At 44.8% G+C, this 24,146-nt stretch overlaps 1 protein-coding gene across 6 annotated transcripts in view; it reads left to right on the forward strand.

Moving 5' to 3' along the window:
* The window catches only part of TTC28 (tetratricopeptide repeat domain 28), a 171,047-nt gene that overhangs the window by 127,321 nt on the left and 19,580 nt on the right, over positions 1-24,146 (forward strand). For all 6 annotated transcript variants that reach the window (XR_014573781.1, XM_083804594.1, XM_083804595.1 and 3 more), the window contains 8 exons: positions 325-848; positions 2,461-2,570; positions 2,862-2,991; positions 3,407-3,625; positions 5,589-5,754; positions 12,137-12,277; positions 20,611-20,755; positions 23,517-23,696. Coding sequence is in view for 5 of the 6 variants with exons in the window: in XM_083804594.1 (XP_083660720.1) it covers positions 325-848; positions 2,461-2,570; positions 2,862-2,991; positions 3,407-3,625; positions 5,589-5,754; positions 12,137-12,277; positions 20,611-20,755; positions 23,517-23,696 (1,615 nt within the window). In the remaining variant the exon portion in view is untranslated. The remainder of the gene's footprint in view (positions 1-324; positions 849-2,460; positions 2,571-2,861; positions 2,992-3,406; positions 3,626-5,588; positions 5,755-12,136; positions 12,278-20,610; positions 20,756-23,516; positions 23,697-24,146) is intronic.

Here is a 24,146-nt window from a genome sequence, read left to right on the forward strand (position 1 = left end):
GCAGGATGTGTTTGTGTGGCCATTGTGTACATGCACAGGGGTATGGCGTAGGACCAAGTAACGGAGTCCTCTGGATGCTTGGAAGAAAATGATTTTGTCTCTGCTACTGGCTCAAATAATGGAGCTGATGTTGCTCTGTCCTTGGAGCAAGAAGTTTATAGGGTAGCAGAGGAAGGATGGTGATTCAAAGACACTGAGCATGACTCCTAGGGAGAAAACATTTGTCTTTGCCTGAAAGATTTGAGATGGCCTCTAGAGGAAGTGGCAAAACATTATATTTCAAGAAAACACTGGCAAAATCAATGCTGTTTTCTTCCCTTGTAGAGCTATGGGAAGTTTGCAGCAGGCTCTGGTATGCTTTGAGAAGAGGCTTGTGGTGGCACATGAGTTGGGGGAGGCGTTTAACAAAGCCCAGGCCTATGGGGAGCTGGGGAGCCTGCACAGCCAGCTGGGGAATTACGAACAAGCCATTTCTTGCCTGGAACGCCAGCTGAACATTGCTCGAGAGATGAAGGACCGAGCTCTGGAGAGTGATGCTGCCTGCGGCCTTGGTGGGGTCTATCAGCAGATGGGAGAGTATGACACAGCCCTGCAGTATCACCAGCTAGACCTGCAGATTGCGGAGGAGACCAACAATCCCACTTGCCAAGGCCGAGCCTACGGGAACCTGGGCCTGACCTACGAGTCCTTGGGCACCTACGAGAGGGCGGTAGTTTATCAGGAACAGCACCTCAGCATTGCAGCACAAATGAACGATCTTGTAGCCAAAACTGTATCCTACAGCAGTCTGGGAAGGACTCATCATGCCTTGCAGAACTACTCTCAGGCTGTGATGTACCTGCAGGAAGGTAAGAGGCTGAATCCTCCAACATAGCACGTTGTGATAGATGTAGGGGAGTAGGAGGGAGGCCTGAGCACTTGGAGAGAAGTGAGGTACTGTGAGCGTGGCGCTATTAGAATGGGTTTGACAGTGACTTAGATGCAAACGCTCTTGCAGACATACATAGCTACTGTCGAGCATCCATGTGAGTAGCTACACAAGCAAGTTGTTCTGGTCAGCACGCCATGTCAGTCAGAGCTTTCCTGGCATCCTGTGAAGAGAGTGTTGTGCAGAGCAGTCTCTTCCTTCCTGGGGGCTTCCCATCCAGCTCTGAGCTTGAATCCAGACTGCATCTAATGTGTCTTTGTAAAGCCTGCTTGTGCCTGAGCATTGAAGGTGTAAGCCCTCTCTGTAGATAGCACTGCATCCCAGGAATTGGCTGCATGGGTAAGGACATACCCATCCAAAAATAAGTCTGGAACTAATGTGTGCTGAGCTGCGCTTTGCTGCTCACCACCTGGCTTTTCTTTCTGAGCTCCAATGGGAGTGAGACCAGATGGGTGAGTGTCCTGTAAGCTGATAGTGAAAACAACTCTTGTTTGGTCGGGAGGTGCAGCCCTCGGTGTTCAGAAGCCATCTGCCTGCTGCTGAGCACCAGGACCAGCGCAGGCCTCCGGCTTGTGCTGCTGAAAAAGATTCCAGCATGCAAGCAGCATTTGTTCAGGGCGGTAGCTCTCAGATGGAGGAGATGAGCAATGCAGTTGGAGCGTATGAAGTTGGAAGCTGAAGGATTAATTATATCAGCTAGTCTCATTTTTTTTTGAAACTGACTTTGACAGGATTCCAACAACCTGAGGGAGTTCAATTATATTAGAAGGAGATAAATTATATGCAGCTCCTTTTCCCTGTGTGATGAAAGATTCCTGAAAAAAAAAAAAAGTAAATGCTGGTTGCTGCTGAGATGCATGGTCACACCCAGGCCTCCCCTTCTCCAGTCTGTAGGAAACAAAGTAGATAAGAGCATCCTTGTTGGCAGCAGCAGGGCCCATGGAGGTGAGAGGCTTGGAGTGTGATGGAAGCAGGGGACAAACAAGAAGGTGCTGCTGGAAGTAAAATGCGCTTTATGTCGCTCATGCCAGGACCCTGCCCTCTGTTCGGGCTCAGTAGAGAAACCATGTAGAACCTTCCAGGATGCTGGAATAGCTAGTGGGAAATGAACAAGTAATGTGGCAAGAGCCTCTTCTCTGGTAATGTTTGGCAGTTCAGTGTGGTTTTGATTGTCTGGGTGGCTTTTAAGTCAAACAAGTTACAAGTCAAACTTCCTGGTAGAAGAGTACAGAGTGTCTTGGGATTGCACCTTAACCTCACGTGGGTTGTGTCTTGGTCCATGGAAACGTCTGTCTTGCTTAGGCACCTCTCATGCAGGTGTTGATTCGGGCGTAAGCAGGCGCTGCCTAGCAGTGCTGCAGCTGACATCTCACTGCTCTCCAGCACCGCTGCCTGCCTGCCACAGGCACCAGGGAGGCAAGTGGCCCACCTGAGCCGCCATCCCCCCAGGCAGCTGAGGCGGGAGGAATGTTCCACCTGGAGGCTAAAGCCACTTCTCCCTCCAGCCCTCTCTCACTATGACTGCTTTTCAGGACTGAGGCTGGCAGAGCAGCTGGGACGCAGAGAAGATGAAGCCAAAATCCGCCATGGCCTTGGCCTTTCCCTCTGGGCAAGTGGGAACCTAGAGGAGTCTCAGCACCAGGTATTCCATGGCCTGCCCTGTGCTTGTGAGTCCTGTGGGTCATTTCTGTCATAGGGGGAGGAAATGTCTGGTGCATCCTGGGACAGGGTCTATGATGCACTGAGCCCATGTGCCTTCTTGTTGCATCCCCCAGCCCCCTGCCCTCAGCCAGCGATGCTGACATCCTGAGGGGCTGTCTGAGGCTGACCCCCCCCATCTGTGGCTATGGTGGCCCCTGGATCCTGCTCTCCTAGTCAGCACTATCTGCTGCATCTGTTTAGGGAGTCACCATGGCTGTTTTCCCCCCACCAGTTGTACCGGGCCTCGGCACTGTTTGAAACTATCCGACATGAGGTACAGCTGAGCACAGATTACAAGCTGTCACTCTTCGACCTGCAGACATCTTCCTATCAGGCCCTGCAACGAGTACTTGTCAGCCTAGGTAAGAGACACCATCGCCTGCTGGGTCTGAACTCCAAGCTTGTGCCACAGTTTGACTAAAGATGCAGGGAGACAGTTCGTGCTACAACCTTTGCTCTTACCTGTCTGATGAAGCACAGCGTTTGTTTGCCAGGACAGAAGTAAGGGTCTCTTTGGGTTTCAGGCACCTGTGGATAGTCTTCCATGCTTTCTCCAGTCATTTGACTTTGTGACTCATTTCCCCATACATCATGTTAGTGCTTGCAGCCAAGATGATCTGTGGGACCATAGTCCAGTGCTGGACTGCTCTTTCCAGAAATAAATGCTGTGATGCTGTTTCACTAGGTTTGTGTTTGAGCTGGGATAGCACCTGTCCCTGCACTTGTCACTGCAGACCATGTTGGTGTCAGGTCTGAGAGATGACTTTGTCTTTTCAGGTCACCATGAAGAAGCTTTGGCAGTAGCAGAGAGAGGACGAACAAGGGCGTTTGCTGATCTGCTCGTGGAACGCCAGACTGGGCAGCAGGACTCTGATCCCTATTCTCCGGTGACCATTGACCAGGTCCTGGAGACAGTGAATGGCCAGAGGGGACTCGTTCTCTACTACTCACTGGCAGCAGGTTACCTGTACAGCTGGCTGCTGGCTCCTGGGGCAGGTGAGGTCCCTTTTGGAGGTGAGAGCCTATGAACAAAAGCAATCCTTTGGATCCAGAACCTTGGAGCTAAATAGACAGGAAATGGTGGCATAGCCACAGCAGTAATGACATAGAAGTTCTTATTCAGGATTTTGAAATTCATCTGGAGATGGAAATGTCTCAGGTGTTTAATATTTCCATTTTTCAACCTCTAATCTGTATGTTTTTCCCACAGAGCAATGCAGAGCAGTAATGGGATTCCAGGTGCCTTGGTCTGTGAGAATCTTTAATGCATAAGAATGCTTACTTTAATTATATTTCTGTGCTTTATCGTTCCAAAAGCTTTTGGCATTTATTCACTGAATTGGATTGCAGAAAACAGAAGGGCATCCTTGCTTCCTGATACATCACTGAACTGCCTGATCCTCTGAATTCCGCTCATATGAATGTGGAAATGCTTATCACAGGAGAGCAAGGAGGATTAATTTGAAGAGGATTGCTTTTTGCAGGCAGCTGTTTTTCATTATCTAATAAAATGATGACTGTAAATTTTCATGAGTTCTTTCTGGATATAATTTAATAATTGCAGCCCTTCACCATAACAAAGTGAAAGAGATAAAAAGCACTATTCAGATTACACCAAAAATGCTTTGGGAAGGGAAGCAGACATTCACATATTTCTGACTTCAGATGGGATGACAGTGATTGGAAGATGCTCTTTTAGGGGGTGTCTTGTAATATTGATGGTATAAGTTTAAGATGATGTCATCCTGCTATGCATCCTTGGCACTAACTGGCTCTTTAGTTCTGTACTTTGCACAATAAAATGTCACTAATTCTGTAGTATTGAGATCAAGCTGAGTATACTAGAATTATATGGATCAGGAGTGCAGGATTTGCCACTGGCCTTCACAACCAGTCTCCTCCTTGCCCATCTGGGTTGTGTAAAAGTGCAGCTGTGCTCTCCAAGTACATGGGTTTGTGACTGGCTCCTTGAAGGCACTGACAGGTATGAGGAAGGAGAGGGACACTGGTGCTTTTGTCTTTAACATGCAGGTTTCCTCTTGAACAGCTTTGCTGGGGAGCTCTTCAGCAGTGACTCCATCCCTTCTCATCTCATTACTGCTGGTGGAGAGTAGCTTCAATGACAGCCCAGGATCCTCATTATCCCACTGAAATTGTGCCTTTAGAGCCTCTTCACTGATTCTGTATTTGTGACAAAAGGAGCTGCTTTATTCATTATTCCCCCGCTCTTGATAACTGATCTATGCTGTCAATGCAAACAGGGCATACAAAGCAGCCTTTTGCTGTTGATCACAGGCTGTGGCACTGTAGAGTTGTATCAGAAAGGTTATGGCAGTATGAATGGAGGAAGGTTTTATCTAGAGTATTAGTTGAATTCTTACCAAAACAGCGATTGTTCTTTATAAGTCTTATCCGTTGTGAAATGCTAACATTTAGTATTTTACTATGCATTAATACACCTTTCTTCGTATATAATGTATTTTCATGCATATAAGTAAAATGAAAAACCTTTGTGTGACATGAGAAGGTTCTGCTGTAGTAATAGCATTTTTGTTCAGCATTTGAGGCCATATGTGTTCAATGTATGTGAACAGAGACTATTAATAGGTGTTTTTCATGCATAGCTGTGGAAATGTGACTTACACTGGCGACTTACGCATGCTTGCATGAAAGATGTGCTTTATAATTTATAAGACTGCTGCAATAGCAAATGCATTCTGAGCATCTCATAAAAGCAAAGTACTTTTGAGCTATCATCTGCAAAGTACAAAGCCAGATTTTAAATAACCATTTGTAATTCAGAAGTCTGGAAAAGCCCTGTGGAGACATGGCACAGGATGCATTGCCACAGTTGTACTGGAAATGACAAGTGCTAGGGACTGTTCCGCTTTCCTGGACAGTTGCTGGCAGTGCTCTTCCTCCCCTGCAAAAATAATGTCATGATTCTTTTTCCTTGCAGGAATTCTAAAATTTCATGAGTATTATCTGGGTGACAGCCTGACAGAAAATGCTGGGGACTTCCCTGAAGCCAGCAGTGTGACTTTGCAAACAGTAACAAACTCTGCATTGGAACAGTATGTCTCAAGTGTACGGGAGGCGCTGGGTGTGGATTCATACTATACCCGGTAAGCTGGAGATAGGGTTTAACATCCTGGTTCCCACTTTCTCACCAGAAAGCGATAACAGTTCAACTAATGGGATGAGAAGTCTGAGAAGTGAGAGTGAGAGCAGGGGGAAAATTTTCATTACAGCAACTACAAAATTGTTTTATTCAGGTATCCATGGCTATCTTTCTGCTGGTAATGTCCTTGTCCGTTCTTTGTATGTGAATCGTTCAGGGAAAAAAATTTGGCAACAATTTAGCGTGTTGTTATAAGTGCGGCTTACTACATAGTTTCTTTACTTGGAGTAGGTTAGTAACACTGGCTGTTTGCAGGTCTAGTTTACTGCTGGTGCAAAGGAGATTTAAAGGTATGTGTTGGCTGATTTGTTAACCAGCTCTCAAAATTTATGTGAATTGGGGCTCTTTTAAGCTGTACCATTTTCAAATCTTTTTTAAAGCTGTATTGCCTTTTTATGCAGCACTGAAATTTGTGAATGAAGCACTCTTGAGTCCCCAAGGCTATAGAAAAATGTCCTCTTCTTTGTGCTGCCCCAACCCCAACAAGCCATTAGCAGCTGACATTAGAGTCACCACCATACCGATAGCTTTCCGAGAGCAACCCGTGGTCTACGGGGGCAGTGCACATCCAAAACTGGTGTTCCAGGTCACGATGTTAGCCAAAAAAGAGGAAATGATGGCACTGATCTTTGAATTGATGTAAGCTTAGGATTCTGTGGGATCCAGGGTACCTATTCTACTCTCCTAATTAATCTTTTTTCACCTTTTGTAATAGCCATTGTAGGCGACAAATGCCATTGCATACCTGACACTGCAGTGGTGTGAGGTAGAGCACTGTTGTGCAGAAGGCAGCAGTAAAACCAAACTATGCTTTGTCGTCCTCCCACCAGCAGTGTCCGTGGCTTTCTGCCCTTGATGCTCACAGTGCAGTCTAACAGGATGTGAATTTTCTGTCAAAATGAAATACGATCATAACCCCAGTTTTGAAGTTTCCTCTTAGGTGTTTCGACTATGCAGAATGTTACCAGATTTCCCAGTTGCTTTTTCCCCAGGACTTCTTGCAGTAACTCAGACAAATTAATTCTCTCCCCGGATTAGGGGACATATAACACTTGGTTATGCTATGTCCCTAACACCAGTGATTAATAACATTGGTTACAATCAGCTTGCTGGATGTGAAGCTCTGAGAGGCTGTTAACATGTGCTCAGCATGGATGGTGAGTCCCTCCGTGTTTTTCCCTTCATGGGAGAGTCAGATGCCAAAAGTGGAAACCATTAGAGGTTGTGGACTCGGGTGTGGTAAATAACTTTTATCATTTTCACCAATTCCAAAGTAAATTAAAGAATGTGCATCTATGCTGGGATGCTGAATGTGCCCTGAAAGGTTTGTAGGGCAGGATGCTTCAGGTTGCAGAGCCGCCTTCTTCTGGTTTTACCTTTACTTAGGGAACTGAAGAGAAAGCTCTACCTAATTTATTTGTTTATTTTATCTATTTATTTATGTCTAAACCACAAAAATACTAGCTTTTAGAAGGTTTAGGAGGTGTCTTTGTCTTATAAACCACTCGTGGCCTGTTCCAAGCTTATCTTAGCTTTTCAGTGCTCTATATTTTCATAATGTCTACTGGCCTGAGTGCAGCTATTTGCATTGTATCTAACTTTGACTGAGAAGTTTGTTGTTTGCATTACCAGAAAAAAACCTATCTAGAACACTGCTAACTTGAGAGGAGATCTCAGGATTTTTGTTGTGTTTTAAGGGAGTGTGTGGGGTGGGTTGTTTTTTTTGTTTCTTTCTTTGTGTTTTAACAGGATGGTTATTGTATCCTAAAGAACACAAGATGCTTTTTTCCACTTTTCATTGGAAATTTGCCCAAAGAACTGACAAACTCTTGCTATATAAATTACTTGTGGGTTTCTGCAACCCTTTGAGATTACTTTAGACACCCATGTTACCATTAAAATTCTTACATTAATCTTGTAAGAACTAAACAATTTGTACAGTCCTAAAGTCTTCGCCAGTGACAGACTGAAGACAGATCAAAATCTTTGAGATGCTGCTTCAGAGCGCTAAAACCTAGCAGTCCATAACCCACGTCATTTTCTTAAGAGGTACACGCAGCAGAATGCAAGCAGATTTGTGGCCATGTTTGAACCGACCAGGCTGCAAATGAGAAGGAAAGCAAACTACTCCCCAAAACAGAAAAAAAAATAAATAAACCATGCATTGTTATCCCACACAAGAGAGGAAAGTTAATTGGTATGAGAAAGGTGAAAGAGATACCCGAGTCGAGATGGACAACATGTATCTAGAAGAAAACTGATTTGAGCCATTTTCTCTGCTTCTCTGACGTAGTCTCCAAGGAGGAAAGCTATGTCAGTGGTCTGTGTGGTTTATGTAGCTTTACAGCTGGGAGATAGATAAAGGGTTTTTGTTCCTTTGGGCTAGCTACACAGTGATTTGCTCATCCTTTCTCTTTGTTCTACTTCTATATATAAATGTTTTTGTGACTATAGCAGTGATTATCCATAAATGATAAGATACAAAATGATTTGAACAAAATTATAGTACTACTCTGAAAACTTCCCATGAACATGGTGTTAGATTCTATCTCTCTGAGTGTGATGTTGGCGTCTGGAAGTTCCTTTGGAGTGTCACTAAAAAATTTAGTATTGCCATTGTGGGATGATGAACTCTAGTGATTCAGTGAGAGAGAGGTATTCAGGGACCCAGAATCTTGCTAATGTGGACATTTGTACACGTTGCTGAAATACTGGCAGTATCTGTAACAGATTTTGATCAAGAACAGGTGACTTCTTGTTGCTGATAGCCAAAATGGTGGATCAGGAACAGTGAGCCTAAGGTCAGCAATCATGTTAGACTTAGAGATTCTGACCCAGTCTGTCCAGAACTCAGTCTGAACTTCCATTTTCTGAAATCGCCCACCAACCTCACAAGGGATTTGTCAGGATTGTGTCAGTTGAGCTGCTGAGATGACTTTGTGCTTAACTCATAATGTTGAGACAGTTCGAAAGCAGAAGCAGTAGGGACAGCAGATACCTCCCTCCAGTGATACCCACATCTGCATGTATTGGACTTCCAGTTGTCTCATCTGGATGCGTTTGGGGTTTGTACTTTCTGACAAGGTGCATAACCTTCCCCAGTTGTGAAGGTGGCTTTCTGAAGGGGAACATATGTTTTTTTACAGCTCTTTGACTGGATTATTCATTTCACTGTGACCAGTAACAAACTGCATGCTAGTCTAGGGTTTTTATTAAGTACTCTGAGAAAGAGCAATTGGAACCTAAACCAGCTGAGTAATCGAAGTCTAAGGGAATTGACAAAGGGGAGTAGCTTCCTGCACGTTAAAGCCCTGAGAAGCTGCAAGCACATAAGCACAGCTATCTGAATGATCATAATCATTAAATTATTGCTATTAAATAATGCTATACTTAAGGCCTATCCTTGTCTGTGGTGACGTCTAGTGGTTCGCAGGCCTTACATTAAATCTGTTCTCTTGGCTTCAGTCACACCTTAGGAGATATATTTTTTAAGTCTTGCCTGAAAAATGAGCTGTGTGATTCCCATTAAAGGAAATGTCAGAAGTTATTCTCTCCAGCCTTCGTGTTTCCTGGGTTTTACACATGAGTTCCGGATGTTGACGCTTCATCCAGTTCTTTCTTGTGCGTGCATGTGGAGCATGAGCTCTCTGTTCTTGAAGTCTACAACTTCCTCGTGAGGGGGAGTGGAGAGGCAGGTGACCTATTCTCCGTTATCACCAGCGATAGGACCCGCGGGAACGGTGTTAAGCTGAGGCAGGGGAAGTTTAGGCTGGACATCAGGAAGAGGTTCTTCACCGAGAGGGTGGTCGCACACTGGAACAGGCTCCCCAGGGAAGCAGTCACTGCACCAAGCCTGTCTGAATTTACGAAGCGGTTGGACTGTGCACTTAGTCACAAGGTCTAAACTTTTGGGCAGACCTGTGCGGTGCCGGGAGTTGGACTTGATGATCCTTACGGGTCCCTTCCAACTTGGGATATTCTATGATTCTATGATTCTTTCTGGAAGAACAGAGTCACTCCCTCTGAGGTGCAAATACTGACAGGAAGGACAAGAAAGAAAAAGCAAGACTGAATTGGTTCCATCTACCCTTCTTTTAAAGGATCAGGGTTTCATGTTTCAGAAGGTTACATCCACCTCTAGGTACCAGTGGTTGAATCTTATCCTCTAGATATGCATGTACACAACCAAAATCTGCGGTTACTCCTTATGTTTGCAGATGCTATTTTCAGTTCTGGTCAGCATTTGTCATCGCAGACTTTTCCTGGCAAAGGGAGTCCTTCAGTCTTCAGGTTCTGGGATGAGTCTTTAATTTACTGTGATGTCAGCTTCCTCCTCTTTTCATGGGGATGGTGGTGGTATGTTCTTGGTTAAGGATTGTGGGTTTGATGCTTGTCTCTGAGATCACTGGGCTGGTGTGGTATGATCACAGGCAGAAGCTCTTTCCCCAGTTCAAAATTACATGCAGGTTATTAAACGAATCTTGTCTGCTCCGTGTGGGTCAATATCATGTTCTGATTTGAAACTCTTTCCTCATATTATCAAGTGCTTCCTTACAGCATTGCTGATTGCCGCCATCCTCCAGCATGGCACACCCCCAGGAGAAACTGTCACCTGCAGTCCCTGAAAGCTGTTCTCTGACTGTCAATAAAGAACAAAAGGAGTTGAATGTGTACAGCATGCATGTGAAAACTTTTGTTTGACTTCGACTTCTCAGTTCATGGCCTGCTGAAGTGCACTGTAGTTGTATGCTTTTGCATTGATATTTAAGTGCAGTTGCCTTCCATAACGGTGTAAACATGTTTGTAGGTACTGTTGCACCACCAAGGTGGCACATCTTCCCATTTTTTGCTCCTGGGAGGAAGGGATGCTCTCATAGGATGTGTCATCAGGATTTTGCTGTGGTAATGTTAGGTTCTACACTGCAGCCTTTGCTTTGTGCTGAAAATTCTTCATCTCAGCTTGTCTAATTAAGGTAACAAATAACACATACTTGCAAAAAAATAAAGTGTGAGAGACTTTGAAGACTGCTTGAATTTGTGTTGGGATAGATTTCTTTCTTTTCTGGGAAAGCGTGTGACCTGCTCTCTTGGTTTCATGAACTCAAGATTTTTAACTCTTGTAGGAGCTCCAAATATTCATCGTGAGTGATACTTAAAACTGTGCCAGGACTCAAGACTCAGCATGCCTACAGCTGGAAGAAAAACATACACGAGACAGCCATTGACAACCTTTTCTTCCCACAACCCTCACCCCCCCCCCCCCCCCCCCCCCTTTTTTCTTCTTGACTCTTGTTTGACTAGTCCCATTTCAATGTTCAAGAAGTGAATGGCTTTTGTTAAGGCTTATTCTCTCAGGTTATTAAATGATATTGACCTGGAAGTATATTTGTAAGATATCCTGTGGTCCATACAGCAACATGTATAGTTATCTGCACAAATACCTGTTATACAATAATTTGATTCATGTGCTTGTTATTGAGAAATGTGTCCTTGAGGAAAGGCTGTAAGTTGTCAGGAACCCAGTAAAAGGAAGCAAAAGTGAGATGCAGGCAGCCCAGCAGCTTTAGCTTAAGTGTACAAATTCCAAGGCTTGTGATGCACCATATGATAAGCAAATTATTTATTAAATTAAAGGAAGGGATTGTTATAAATGCACGTACAATAGTTGTTTGCTTTCTGCCTTCAGAAAGGAAAAACAAGTGCTACCATAGCATTTAAATGGAAAATCTACGACAAGATGGTCATTTAGACATTCCTCTGTATTTCTCTCTGTTGCTGCTGTCCTAGTGTCACTGATGGAGTCGTTTTTTTGTCTATGTGTGTCTTTCCCTGTTTGTATAATAGGAACATCAACACAGCTGCCTTTTGTATATTGAGCTTTGCCAGTGAAGGGAGCATATATAGCTTGGAGAGTTGTGGTTTTTTTGTTGTTGTTGTCTTGTTTTTTTGTGGAAAGGATATGCTAGCATATGTTCTTAGGCAATTCAAGGGCTGAGTTGGTGTTTCCTTTAAACATCAGCTTTTCTGTTCAGTAGCTTCACAAGTCCTTATCCGTTTGCTGAGCATGAGAATTTGGGTCCTGTATTTCTATCATTGTGTGTAATGCTTTAAACCCTTAAGAATGCCCAGGGCAAGAGGAAGGTACAGGGTTGGTATTATCTTGTATGCCTAACAGGAGAGGAGATGCAATCCAGGGAAAGTTTGACTTTAACATTTGGTTGAGGTTGTCTGAAATTAATTTTCTCTCAAACTGGCTGAGCATTTGTTACAAAGCTGTTGTTCTGTCCTGCACCAATGATTCCTTCAACCTGCTGTTCCCTCTGCAGAGCCTGTGCTAGCAGTGAGACTGAGAGTGAAGCTGGGGATATCATGGACCAACAGTATGAGGAGATGAATAACAAGCTGAACTCAGTGACTGATCCAACTGGCTTCCTGAGGATGGTCAGCAGGAACAACCTCCTGAACAGGTGAGAATACAGTGCTGCGCTGTGGGGATCAGGGAGCAGAATGAGATGTCTTGCCGTGACCTCAGAGTAGAGCTGATGACGTTGTTAGTGGTCTCCCTTATTCCCCGTGTTCCAAGGACACAAGGACAGCAAACTGATGCTCTTCATTTTGGTTGCAGTAACCGTTCCTGTGGATATGTCTTCACAACTCTGATGCTTGGGGAACACTAAGCATCTATCTTGGGAATAAGGTCCCCATGTTAGTATGTACAGTAGTCTCTTCCTTTCTGAGCAGAGGGGCCCATAGGTGTTCCCCTTCAATCCTTTTCTTTTGTGTTAATTTGGTACAGTGAGAATTTTTCCCTTTCTCAGGAGAGCCTTGCATCTTGCTCTTGACGGGACTGGGAATCCAGTACCACCCACTGCTGCACGCCTGTCCAGCCTGGGACAGGTATTTCAGGTGCCTAGTGTCCTTTGACAGATATGTGGCCTGTTGGGGCTTGGTTTTATTCTACAGACTCAAATCTTACATGTGAAGGACGAAAAAATCTTCATGGTTTGGGCATGGGGTCCTATTGCTTCTTTCTTTAGAAATACAAATTTTCGATAGAAAGGAGGCAGGACAACAAATGAAAGCATCATTGTGCCTTCTTTTGAGAGGGAGGGCCATGGGCAGAGACCTAGACAGGACTGTGTATTTCACTTAGGAACCCAGTAGCTTGGTTTGGGAGATGTAGGGGTTGACATCTTCATTGCATTTCTAGTTGAACCTGATAGGTTAAGGTGATAGCCATCAAAGACTTGTCAGCAATTGTAAACTGGCAACTTGGTCTTGAGGGGCAGCCATTTCTAATTTCCTGTTCTCCTGGACAAGAGCCATTTTTGACCATCTGAACAATTGCAGGGGAAGTCTGTTTTTGTCCCTGCTGTCTGTGAGTTGTGGAACTTGGAGCTCTCTGCTTACACACTTCTGGTGGAAGTACTTGTTTCTGTGGATTTTAACTGGTGTACTAAGTAGGTGGTAATATGCTGCATTTCCAGAGTTACAGGATTGTGCACTAGCTATGCCATCTCCACTCATTTTCTGTCACTTATAGTTTGCACAGGTCTCAGTCTTTCACACCACCATGCTGTTTAGGGCAAGTGTTTGAAATGACCATTGAAGACAGAATTTTTCCTGTGTTAGCGCTCCAATAATGGAGAGACGCTACATGATGCAACCCAGGGTTTCTGTCTAGATCTGTGTTCCAGCGTAGAATATGGGCATAGGACACTCAAGGCCTTTCACAGCTGGAAAAGAGAAAGCAGTCAGCCTGCAGTACAGGGAGCAATCACTGGAGCTTATGAGCTGTAGCAGCAGCATCCCCATGAAACTGGGAGCTGCTTGTTGGCCCTAACAACTGTCTGTTTTTTCTTTCCACAGTCCACATACTTACCTATTCATGCTACCGCCGTGGTGGTGAATTATCAGTACTTGCTTGTTCAGGATCAAACAGGCAGACCCCCAGGATTGCTGACACATTTTGCCATGTCATCAGGGTCAGAACAGGAGAACTTCTCTCAGGTTACAAAGGGAAAATATGCTCTGGTTCTACTCTGGGGAATGCAATCCTCAGGAACACCACGGAGGCCATTTATGCAGCATCTATGTGTCTTTCTGCTTCTTGGGAGCTAAATGCATTTCCTTGAACACAGATCTAGGAGCTTACCTCAGGTGTCTTGTGAATTAACTGGTTTGTAGCTATTAGGAGAATCTCAGGGATGGGGGAACTTGAGCACTTCATTAAAAGCACCCTCACAAGAGCATCAGAAGGAGAGCTAGAAGCAAACGTGACTGATGTTTTCACAAGCTGCACAAGAGAAAGGCAAGATACTTCTGTGTGGCCTCCCTGCCCAACTTTTGTCCCCAGATGGGGGAATATCAGGGAGCTCTAGTGGTAAAGCTGATGCTGCCACATCTGTTTTGTACCTGGTTTGCTGAGTCCCAGAGTCAGGGCAGGTGCTATCGTCCTGCCCAAACCTTTGAGTACTTATGTCTGCTTCAGTCCCACAGATGATGAAACTAGAGGCTACAGAGCCTAGAAGGGAACCGTAGAAAGTATTACCTGTCCTATTGTTACACTGCGTGGTTCTTCCTAATCTAGCGGTGTAGAGAGCAGTATGCAGCACAGTGCATGTTGCACAGTGAGCTTGGGACAGCAAGGAGTTATCCTTGAAAGAGTCCTGCAGCTTCAGGAATGAAGCAGATGAAAGTCTACATGGAAGGAAGCAGATTAAGAAAGGAAAAGGGAGTAGGCAGCATTTCTATGCACTGGACTAGAGTTCTAGCAAGGAACTGTGAGCTTTTAGAGTTTGGGTAAACAACAGAGTTGAATGTTTAGGAAGAATACAAATTTGTCATCTTGCATCTCTGGCCTCCAGCTCGCCGCCTCTGTGCAGTTGTTCTTCTGCCAGCTAATACTGGCATGAATTCACGTAGCTGTAGGTCAGTGATGAGTGGGTTATTGCTGCTGTTGTGCTTCAGGAGATGGTAACGTTGTGCCTCACAAGCGGTGAACGAAGGTACGGCCTCTGCCTTGGCTTCTACAGTGCAGGGCACGAAGGGGAGTAGGGCCTGCTTGCAGTTGAGAGTAAGAGCTTGCCTTTTCCTGCTGCCAAGGCAGGCCCTGCATTCCTCATGTGAGGCCTGAATGCAGTGTTCACATCTTGTGTTTGAATGTTGGAGATCGTCAAGGGAGTTTACATGGCCTGGGGCCAGTGTGAGTTCCTTCACGCGCAGGAGTTGCACATGCTGTTAAGGTCCCATGTCAAAATGAGGCCCTAGACATGCTGGGACTGTTTGGAGCCATCCAGTCTCCATTTCTGATGGCAAGTGGGTGACTGAAATGCAGCCATTGGTTTTGGATGGGTGCCCACTGGCTGCTGTCATCAGGTAACCTGGTGATTCTGGCTTTCAAGCAGAGAATAGTATGCTTTTTGGCAGCTCTGCTTAGAAAAGCAAAAATGCCTAGGTTTGGCAGTTAACTTAAGGGACTTCTGAGAAGAAGAGGACTTTGGAGGAAAAAGGGATGCTGAAGGGACACCGCAGTGATCTCAGTACTGTCCAGTAGCTGTCTAAGCAGTTCATGCCAAGAGATCCCAGCACAATCCCAGTTGCTCATGTCTTATACAGCTTCTGTTTTCTCTGCTCTGTAGGACTCTTAGACCAGATTAAAATTTGATTTCTTCCCTGCTCATCATCTTTTGCTCAAGCAAGAAATGTGATCATTACCATCACCTGAATATAGCTCCCCACCTTTTCTTTGGCCTCTCCACCATCATGGGGGACACAGTCTGTCTGCCTTCCTGCAGAAAACGTGTGAATCAGCCCTGCCACTGCTTAAGTGTAAAATATACTTCCCTGAGGGCAATTTTTACAATGCATCATAATGAGAGTTTGTAAAAGGCAAATAAGGAGGTAAGGAGTAATATAACTTGAGAAGCAAGTTTACTTGTGACAAGGACATTGTTGTCTCCCAACCAACCTCTGTGCCTTGCAAGATCATGGACCAGATCCTCCTGGAAACTGTGCTAAGGCAGGGGTTCTGGCTGGCCAAGGACAAAGTGTGAGGCCTCTGGAAGACAGATTAGGAAAGCAGTGGCCGGAGAGTTTCTTCTCTGCCTGGTTCTGTACCATATGGGGGCAGTGTTGTGGCTGCCCAAGTACCGACCACCCAAGCAGGGAGTGCTGGGTGGCCTGTGGGTTATGCGCAACCACTGGTGGGTATTGGAGGTAATTGTGGGTGCTTGAAAGCGTCTGCAGGGGCTTGATATTTGAATGTTTTTCGGAGCTTCCCACAGCTTGGTGTTGTATGTCAAGACCTTGAATGCGGGTATGGGTCTGCATGTCTGGGAAAGGACTTTTCGAGGCAGGCTTGCGAAGTGACAGGCCTGATGGATATCCATTTGTCCCAGGACTGTCAGACCATTAAAGCAGTAAGTCTGACTCCAGCCCTCCAGAATGGCTGTGCTTGGCCATGAGTAATATTTGACCTGTTCAGAGTCTTAACGAGTACCAAGGCAAGAGCAGTGCTGTGCTGGCTGCAGTATGAACTGCTGCTTCCTTCCTGTGCCTAGTCACAGTCATCCTCCGCAAGCAAAGCCAGGCCCTGAGAGACTGGTGGTATGCCAAATTAGTCTGAGCTCAAGGCTTGTATGACAAGGGTTTTCTCCATCTTTCTCTGAGGATGTTATGGGATCATTGCTTTGTTCCTCTATCTCCAAGACAAAGGGCGGAAGCAGAGTTAACACTGATATATGCGGGCAGTCCTGAGTCCCAGTTTGTGCTGTTTCCTCTGCTTGATGCAGGTCAGGATGCCTTATACAAAGGATTATAAATAAGCAGCACTGCAGAGTCTGTGCAGGGACTCCAAATTTTATTGTTCCAGAAATCAGGGGAGGGAACACTGCAACAGCAAGGTAGAAATGCTCAGACCTGCTGCTGTGCAGCACTGGCCCTTCACAGAAGGGGTGTTTGCCTGAAAGATTCAGAAGTGTCCATCTTGTTGCATTGAAATCACCTGGGCTTGGATGCCTGACAGGCCACCTGGAGAGCTGTTTGTTAGCACTGGTCAGGGAGGAAGGGGAGAGAGATGGCCAGGGCTCCAGGTTTGCTCTGCTGGCTAAAAATCTCTGTTCAGCCTCTCCCTACGGATTTTCTCTCTCTGTGTGTACACAGACATGCAAAGGATGTGGAAGATTTACGATATTCCTTTGGTTTTGTTCTAATAAAAAACAATCTGAGTGGTGAAGGGATAAATCTAGAGCTGCTAGGCTGTGCAAACAAGATGAAGGAGGCTCTGCTGATTAGAGTAATCAAACTTGTATCCCCTGCAATAAATTAGTCTGTTAAATATGTTTAACACCGATGACTAGGCTGGTGAGTGCCACCTGCTGGCAAATTGCTGTTTCTGAGGAAGGCCAGGACTGTTCTGCTTGGACTAGTGCTCTTTGTGCTCACTTGATCCTGGATAAGCAGGAGGGTATCCCTGCCCTTCCTCAGTGGTATATCAGATGGAATATAGTAGAGGTGTGTGCTTTAAGTACACGGGGATCAGGGCACTAGGAATGCACGGGATTGGGAAAGCACAATTTCTATTCTATTTCTTCATCAGATTTTAAAATCTGTGCTATATAGTGTAGAAACAACTGGGCACTGCACAGTGCGCTTGGCTCACTCAGCTGCTGCAATGAAGCTAGGCAGAGCGCGATCCAGAGGGGAGGACATAGTGCTGAATCCATCCTGATGCTGCCAAGAAACTTGGTATCACACAAGTCACCTAGTCAGGTTCTCAACAGTGCTGGGTAGTTTCAGCGTGCCTGTGCTTTCACCAGCATCTCTGTTTGTGTAGGAGAGCATGGACAGTTAGACACCAGGCTTCTCTTTGCATTCTTAAATTACTCCTGTTGGCCTGTAAGTTACAAAGGTCTTGTTAGTGGAAAGCATGGGCGATAGCATCATTTTTTCTTTAGTGAATAGTTTTTAGACATGAGGTAAGCCGGGTCCGGTGACTGGTTGCAGCAGCTGAGGAGAGAAAGGGAGGGGAGAAAGAAAGTTTCTAAACCTGTTTGTTGGTATGTGTCAGAATAGGTCAGGGCTGTGTCGCAGGCCTGTGGTTGGCAGTGGCAGAAGGTGTGCACTTGAGTGGAACATTTTGTTCACCTTATCTTTTCCTGGAAATTTGGCCTAATCTGTGAGTATAAAGAGATACTGTGCAGTCACATATGCCTATAGCAGATATGCAATCAACTGTATTAATGTCATTAGTTGACCTACCTATTGGACACTTAGTTATGTTCTGATTTCCTGCATATGCAAAAGCTTTCTGCTTTTGTTTATTTCGTGTGGTGATAGCTAGGAATTGATCCAGGCAAGATGTAAAACTAACGAAGAGAGGCAAGGCATTTTTTGAGAATAAAGATTCTTAACAGAAGACATTGCAGTCTGCTGTCCTGAAGGTGTGAGGGGTTGGTCATGAATCCAGGAAACTATGGCTGCGTTCCGGTGATATAAATTGGCACAGGTGCACGGCACTGGAAGACGCTTGAGAGACAGAGCGGCTCTGTGGTTCACAGAGACCAGGAATGGAAGGAGGCTTTCTCTGTGCAGCAGCATCAGAGCATGAGCTTGACATGGAATCCTCTGTTTAATGCATTTGGCACCATGAGGGCAATGGGGCATGTGTTCCCTCGTGGGTGGCCTTCTATGCATGAGATTTGTTGTTTTCATTGCTGGACAGCCCCAGTGGTGACTCTAGTTGTACTTCAGACCCTGTTCTACCATTACTGTTAAATGTCTCATTTCACTCCCTTCCTCTTTTTTTTTTTTAAGGCCCACCTGTTAAAACTTTCTGGAAAATTATCCTTTTTACATAAAATGGTTATTCATGGCACCATGCCAAGGATAACCTTTCTGGGGAGCACAGCTGCTGGATTAGAGAGACTAGAGAGCGGCAACATCATTTCCTGAGCAGGGCAGTAAGTTTTTGTACCCATGCCATCTCCGTCTCCTCAGAGCGCTGGTGTTTGGTGATGCCTGACACCCTGGAGAACATGTGCAAAGCTGTCTGTGGGATGTTGGAAATGGGCACCAGGTCAGCACTCACATAACATTCACTAGCCTCTTGGTGATGGCAGTACCTCCAAGTCTCTGGAGAACAGGGAGATGGTACAATAATTCTTACGTACAAGAGCTGCATGTAGGTCTCACACAATGTACATGTACTCTTTGCAACTGAAAGTGACTGCCAAATGGCTGACCGGTTGATAGGAGTGTCTGTAGTGCAAAAGACTAATGAAGGCCTGTACTAGTACAGGTGCTACACTTGCAGCATCTGTGAAGAAGGATGTGCAGACAGGAAAGTACAGAAACATGTCATGCATGTAGCATGAGATGAACACACAGTACAGATAAATGACTGAAGCTCAAATACCTAATTAGCATAGGTAATTATCACATTATAGATAGATAGATATAGATATATATAAAGTGCGGGGTAGACTCCTGATATACATGGAAGCTGATAAGGGAATGAATACTGGTTTGGGAAGGAATGTATATAATAAAGGAATAGCTGCATGAATTCTCCAGGTTCAGGCTCCTGGTCAGTGGCACAAGGTGCTGTTCTTGTCCCTGAAATGCCAGTAGCAGTTTTGGGGTGAGAGAGAGGGAGAGATTGCTCCTGTAAGGAGTAGCTGACAGCTTGAACTTGGTAAGAGTGGAGGCTGGTGTAAGCATGTGGGAAAATAGCTAACATGCTGGGTTTCGGGGAAGATAAGGTGAGCTACGAAGTGTACAGTGAGGAGCTGTTCAAGAAATAATAGCAATGTTTGGAAGACTTCTTGGTGCTTAAGGAAAGCGGAGCTGAGGAGGACTACTGTCAGTGATGGGAAAGATTTTGATGAGTCTGCAGGGGGACCAGAGGGGAGAGTGTTGGTTTTGTTACTTTAAAACAGGTCCAGATTAACTCCGTTCAGCTGCTTGCACGAAATAAAAATCATCGGGAAACTAAATCAGTTCTGCTGGGGTGGAGAGAAAAAGAACTGTGTAGTGGCATTTGGGTGGGGCTTGGAGACAGCTCTGTGACTGAGTTTTGGCAGTGAACACTGTAAGAGAATGACTGGAGATGGACAGATAGCAAATAAAGGAAACCGTCATTTGTACTGCCATTACCCCATGGAACAGGAAAGTGGGAGCAAAACAACATTGCAGCAAATGATAAAGCTAGTAGGGAAGCAGGTTTCAGATCAGCTGTCTTGCTGGAAGTATGGATTCTAACCTGCTTACACAACTCAGGATTTTTTCAGAGGCAGTGCCTAAGATGTATAACTCTGACTTCATGGAGCCATCCAGAGGAGTGACAGCAAGTGCAGGCATAATCTTCATGTCTCGTTGCTTGCCTGTTTTCCTATTTCCTTTCAGTATCATGCTAGATTAGTTGGTGCAAAACCCCACCGTAAATCTTCCTGTGATTGTAGTCAATTGTTAACAGATCTCATGTTTGCCCATACACAATTGCTACTCATAGGTAAGTAATAAATGTTGTGAACAGCACTTTGGGCACTTGATTTTATAGAGAAACTCCATAGCAATGCAAGCCGCTTCCGCAGCTAGTTCACCCTGCCATTAATGTCATTGTTCATTGTGGCGTGAAGCTGAATGGGAGAATAAAGCCCTGGCATGAAGCATCTTGCAGAGCACAGTCATCTGCTTGGATGGACTGGGACTGGCTCATTGTCAGCATTATGAAGGCAGGGCAACTTGCTGTGGACCTCAGATTTCTGCAACTAACCTCTCACTTGCCTTTCGCCCACAGGAGCTGTCAGAGCATGACCAGTCTATTCAGCAGTACCATGTCTCCTGTTAAGGATGGAACATCATCTCTTCCGAGGAGGCAGACTTCCTTCAGCAAACCCCCGCTCCGTGCACTCTATGACTTACTGATAGGACCACTGGAAGGAGTAAGCCTCTAGCACACACAGACATACACTTAACCAAAATCACCTGTTGTGTGGGAAAGCAAGAATAGACAGCCTGGGAATTGTTTCTGAGGCATGGAGCTTTCCACTTCATCTTCCCTGATGGTGAGACAGGATGTGTTGGGAGGTGGAAATAAAGGATGTTGCTGATGGTGCCTCTTTTGGTCAGCTGCCAAAGTATAATCCTTTTGATGAAGAAAGCGTATCTTTTATTCGCTAACACTAATTGGCAAACTTGGCAGATCTACCTAGGGACAAATAGGTCAGGGAGAACGAAAAACTCTTCTGAGCATGGAGAAGATTCATCTAAATCAAGGCTGGCCATGGCGCTGGGTTCAGTGGACGGGGGAGTTAGCCTTATGTGTGCCTATGCTGTGTGATGCAGCAGTGTGAGCCTTCTTCCTGCTTCTGAAATGACAAAAGAGCATCTTTTCAATGATTCTTTGTCTTAATGGTTTAGCCAGTTTGTGTGTCTGTTCCTCTCCCCTAAAGACATTCAAAAAAAAAAAAAAAGTCTGCATACCTTTCCCCCTGAAACAGCAAGAGGTCAGCAACTATTCTCATCTCCTTTTAATATTCTCATCTCCTTTTAAATGAAAATTTTGTTATCCTTCAGGAATTTTGTTCCCATTTCAAAAGCCAAAAAGCCATTAAAAGCGCATTGCTATCTTTCTTCTACTTTCTACTGTTGACATTCTCCCTTATAGATAACCTTGTTTTTGGTATTTCTGATTCACTCCCAACTCCCTTTGGAGGAAACCACCAGACTGATAATTCTATTTCTTAATAATATTAATTCATCTTTGCTGCTGCCTAAGAGCTAACGCTTGAGATTAACTGCAAATTCCTGTTATTCTTTGATTGCTAGTGAGATGGGGTCAGTGTATCTCAAATTAATCCTCAGCTATCAGTGCATCACAGTGCAGTCAGGCAGTTTGCTCCAGCTAGACCCTGAACAAGACAGAGAGGAAGAATTGTGTTAGGACCAAGGTGCATTTGTCTGAGCTCTCTCTATAAAACCTGACACAAGCAGTAAAATTCACCCTGACTGCACAATAGCAATTTCTTTTCTGTTGGACTGTTTTTATTCAGTATGTCTGCACTTCAGGATTTTCTGACATTATTCACACACCCCTGTGTTTTAAAAGTTTGTGTTTCCATTAGATATTTCATGGTAGTAGTTTACCGTTGGCAGCAAAATAAAGAAGATTCTTCTGTCCCCTGTTAAATGGGAACTCAGCTGAAATAAGTTTTCTCTAAAGCAGAGATTTCAAAGGGATTAACATTTGGTAAATAACAGAAAGGGGGTAGAACATGGGTGTTATTTCTTCCAAAAAGAGTGAGGCCTCAGAGTTGTTGGGTTTTTGTTTGTTTTTGTTTGTTGGGGGGGGGGGGGGGCTGTGTTATTTATGAAATATAAGCCATGTGTTTGAAAAACACACTACCTTTTCTGCTGTTCCGTTGAAGGCCCAGAATTTCCATCAAGAAGTCAGTTTTGGAGACATTGGAATCTAGTTCAGAAATCTACTTGAAATGGGTTCAGGCAGTTTCATCTTCATTTGCCTAGTAGCCTAAGTAGCTGGTTTTCTCCTGTCAAAACACATATTTGATACATCTGATGGAGATCAAATGGTTTGAAATTAAAATTCTTATAAGAACTTATAGTCCTGCATGTTAGGTCTTTGCCTCCACCCTGCTGTGAATACTGTAAAATTAGCTTGTCTTTGGAAACATCAGTCAGTCTAGAGGAAAAATGAAACAGCACTACTTGAACTGGTTATCTCCAGTACCTTAAAGGTGTACAATTGCTTAGAAATTTACTGCCGTTTTGCATTGGTCCTTTAGATGTTTTTTTCCTGGTGCAGGTATTTAAGCTGGAGCGAATGTAAATGCTTTGAAGTTCCTCTGTCCTGAGATGATAACTAATTATTTTTACAACACACAAGATTAAAAAAAAAATAAATCTTCTTGGACATGGTCCAGGGTAACCTGCTCTAGGTGTCCCGGCCTGAGCGGTGGGGTTGGACCAGCTGGCTTCCAGAGGTTCCTTCCAACCTCAACCATTCTGTGATACTGTGAAGTAAGACTGAAATTCCCACAGTTACGTGGGACCAGGAGCAGTTGCCGTTGTGTGTGCCCAGTCGCATCTTTTCTGTTTATTAATCTCCCTGTCTCACATCTCCATCCAAAAGATACTCTCTGTTTAAACCTGTATTTGTGACTCTGGGTTGATTACAGTGTCAAGCATCTAGAATTGCAAGCCATACAAACAGTCTATATGTGGATTTTTTACTTTTATATGGGAAGTTGCTGTTTTGAAGTTCAATACTAGAAAAAGCATTCTCTTTCAAAGGATGAGGTGCTAGCAATATTTACAAGATACAGGTGGTTGGGAATGATAAAGAGTTTACACTGCAGCTGGAGGAGTTGCTGCACTGTGATGAGACTAGGTCCCAGCAAACTTGTTTCAGCTGTGCATGACTACAGAGCATGTTTAGTGGACTCAAGGCCCATTCACAGAATGGGTTTGTTCATGCACAGATAAGCAACAATCCAGCTTTATAGAACTGTCCAATGCCACTATGTGTCTACCAGTCACTGCATCTGCATTCACATGGAGAGTAGTTCTGATGTGGATATTTCCAAACCGTGGGGTCAGACTAGAGCCTGACACTTTTGAGAGTGCAGGCTGGGAACTGCTGGAGTGAAAGGACCAAACTGATTCTATTTTTTTACTTTACAGGGCTTGATGCATTCCAGTGGGCCCGTTGGCCGCCACCGCCAGCTGATACTGGTTCTGGAGGGAGAACTGTACCTCATTCCTTTTGCTCTCCTGAAGGGCAGTTCCTCCAATGAGTACCTCTATGAGCGCTTCAGCCTAATTGCAGTGCCATCCATCCAGTCGCTGAATCCCAGCTCCAAGGTCTGACATTGCCTTATAAAACCTTCTTCTCATAGAACCTCTCTTCTGAGTTGTAAGTTCCTATACATGCTGGAATAGCAGCAGCTCTGTCCTGCTACACCAGACAAAGAATAGAAGCCACAAATGTACCACCTTCCCAAGGCACTTCCAGGGCTGATGAGCATGTTGAACACCCCAGTTGTGTGTGAAGTAGACTCTGGTGTAGTTTCTGCAGCACAAAATCACAACCCCAGGCATGCCTGGAAGAACAAAGGGAATGGATCATTTGGATATCCTCTTCTAAAGGGTGGCATGTCCTGGGGTGTGGAGCTACACGGCAGACTGCAGAGATGTAGGTGTTTGTGATATATACTGAGCTTCCTTGGTGAGTTAACTGTCCTATCCCATTCTGGTATGTTTGTTTCTCAGCTTTCTGTGTGGAGAAGGCCATTAATGTCTCATGATAATGAA

The sequence above is a fragment of the Anser anser genome, assembly GCF_964211835.1.
Source record: "Anser anser genome assembly, chromosome: 18".
Taxonomy (NCBI): Eukaryota; Metazoa; Chordata; class Aves; order Anseriformes; family Anatidae; genus Anser; species Anser anser.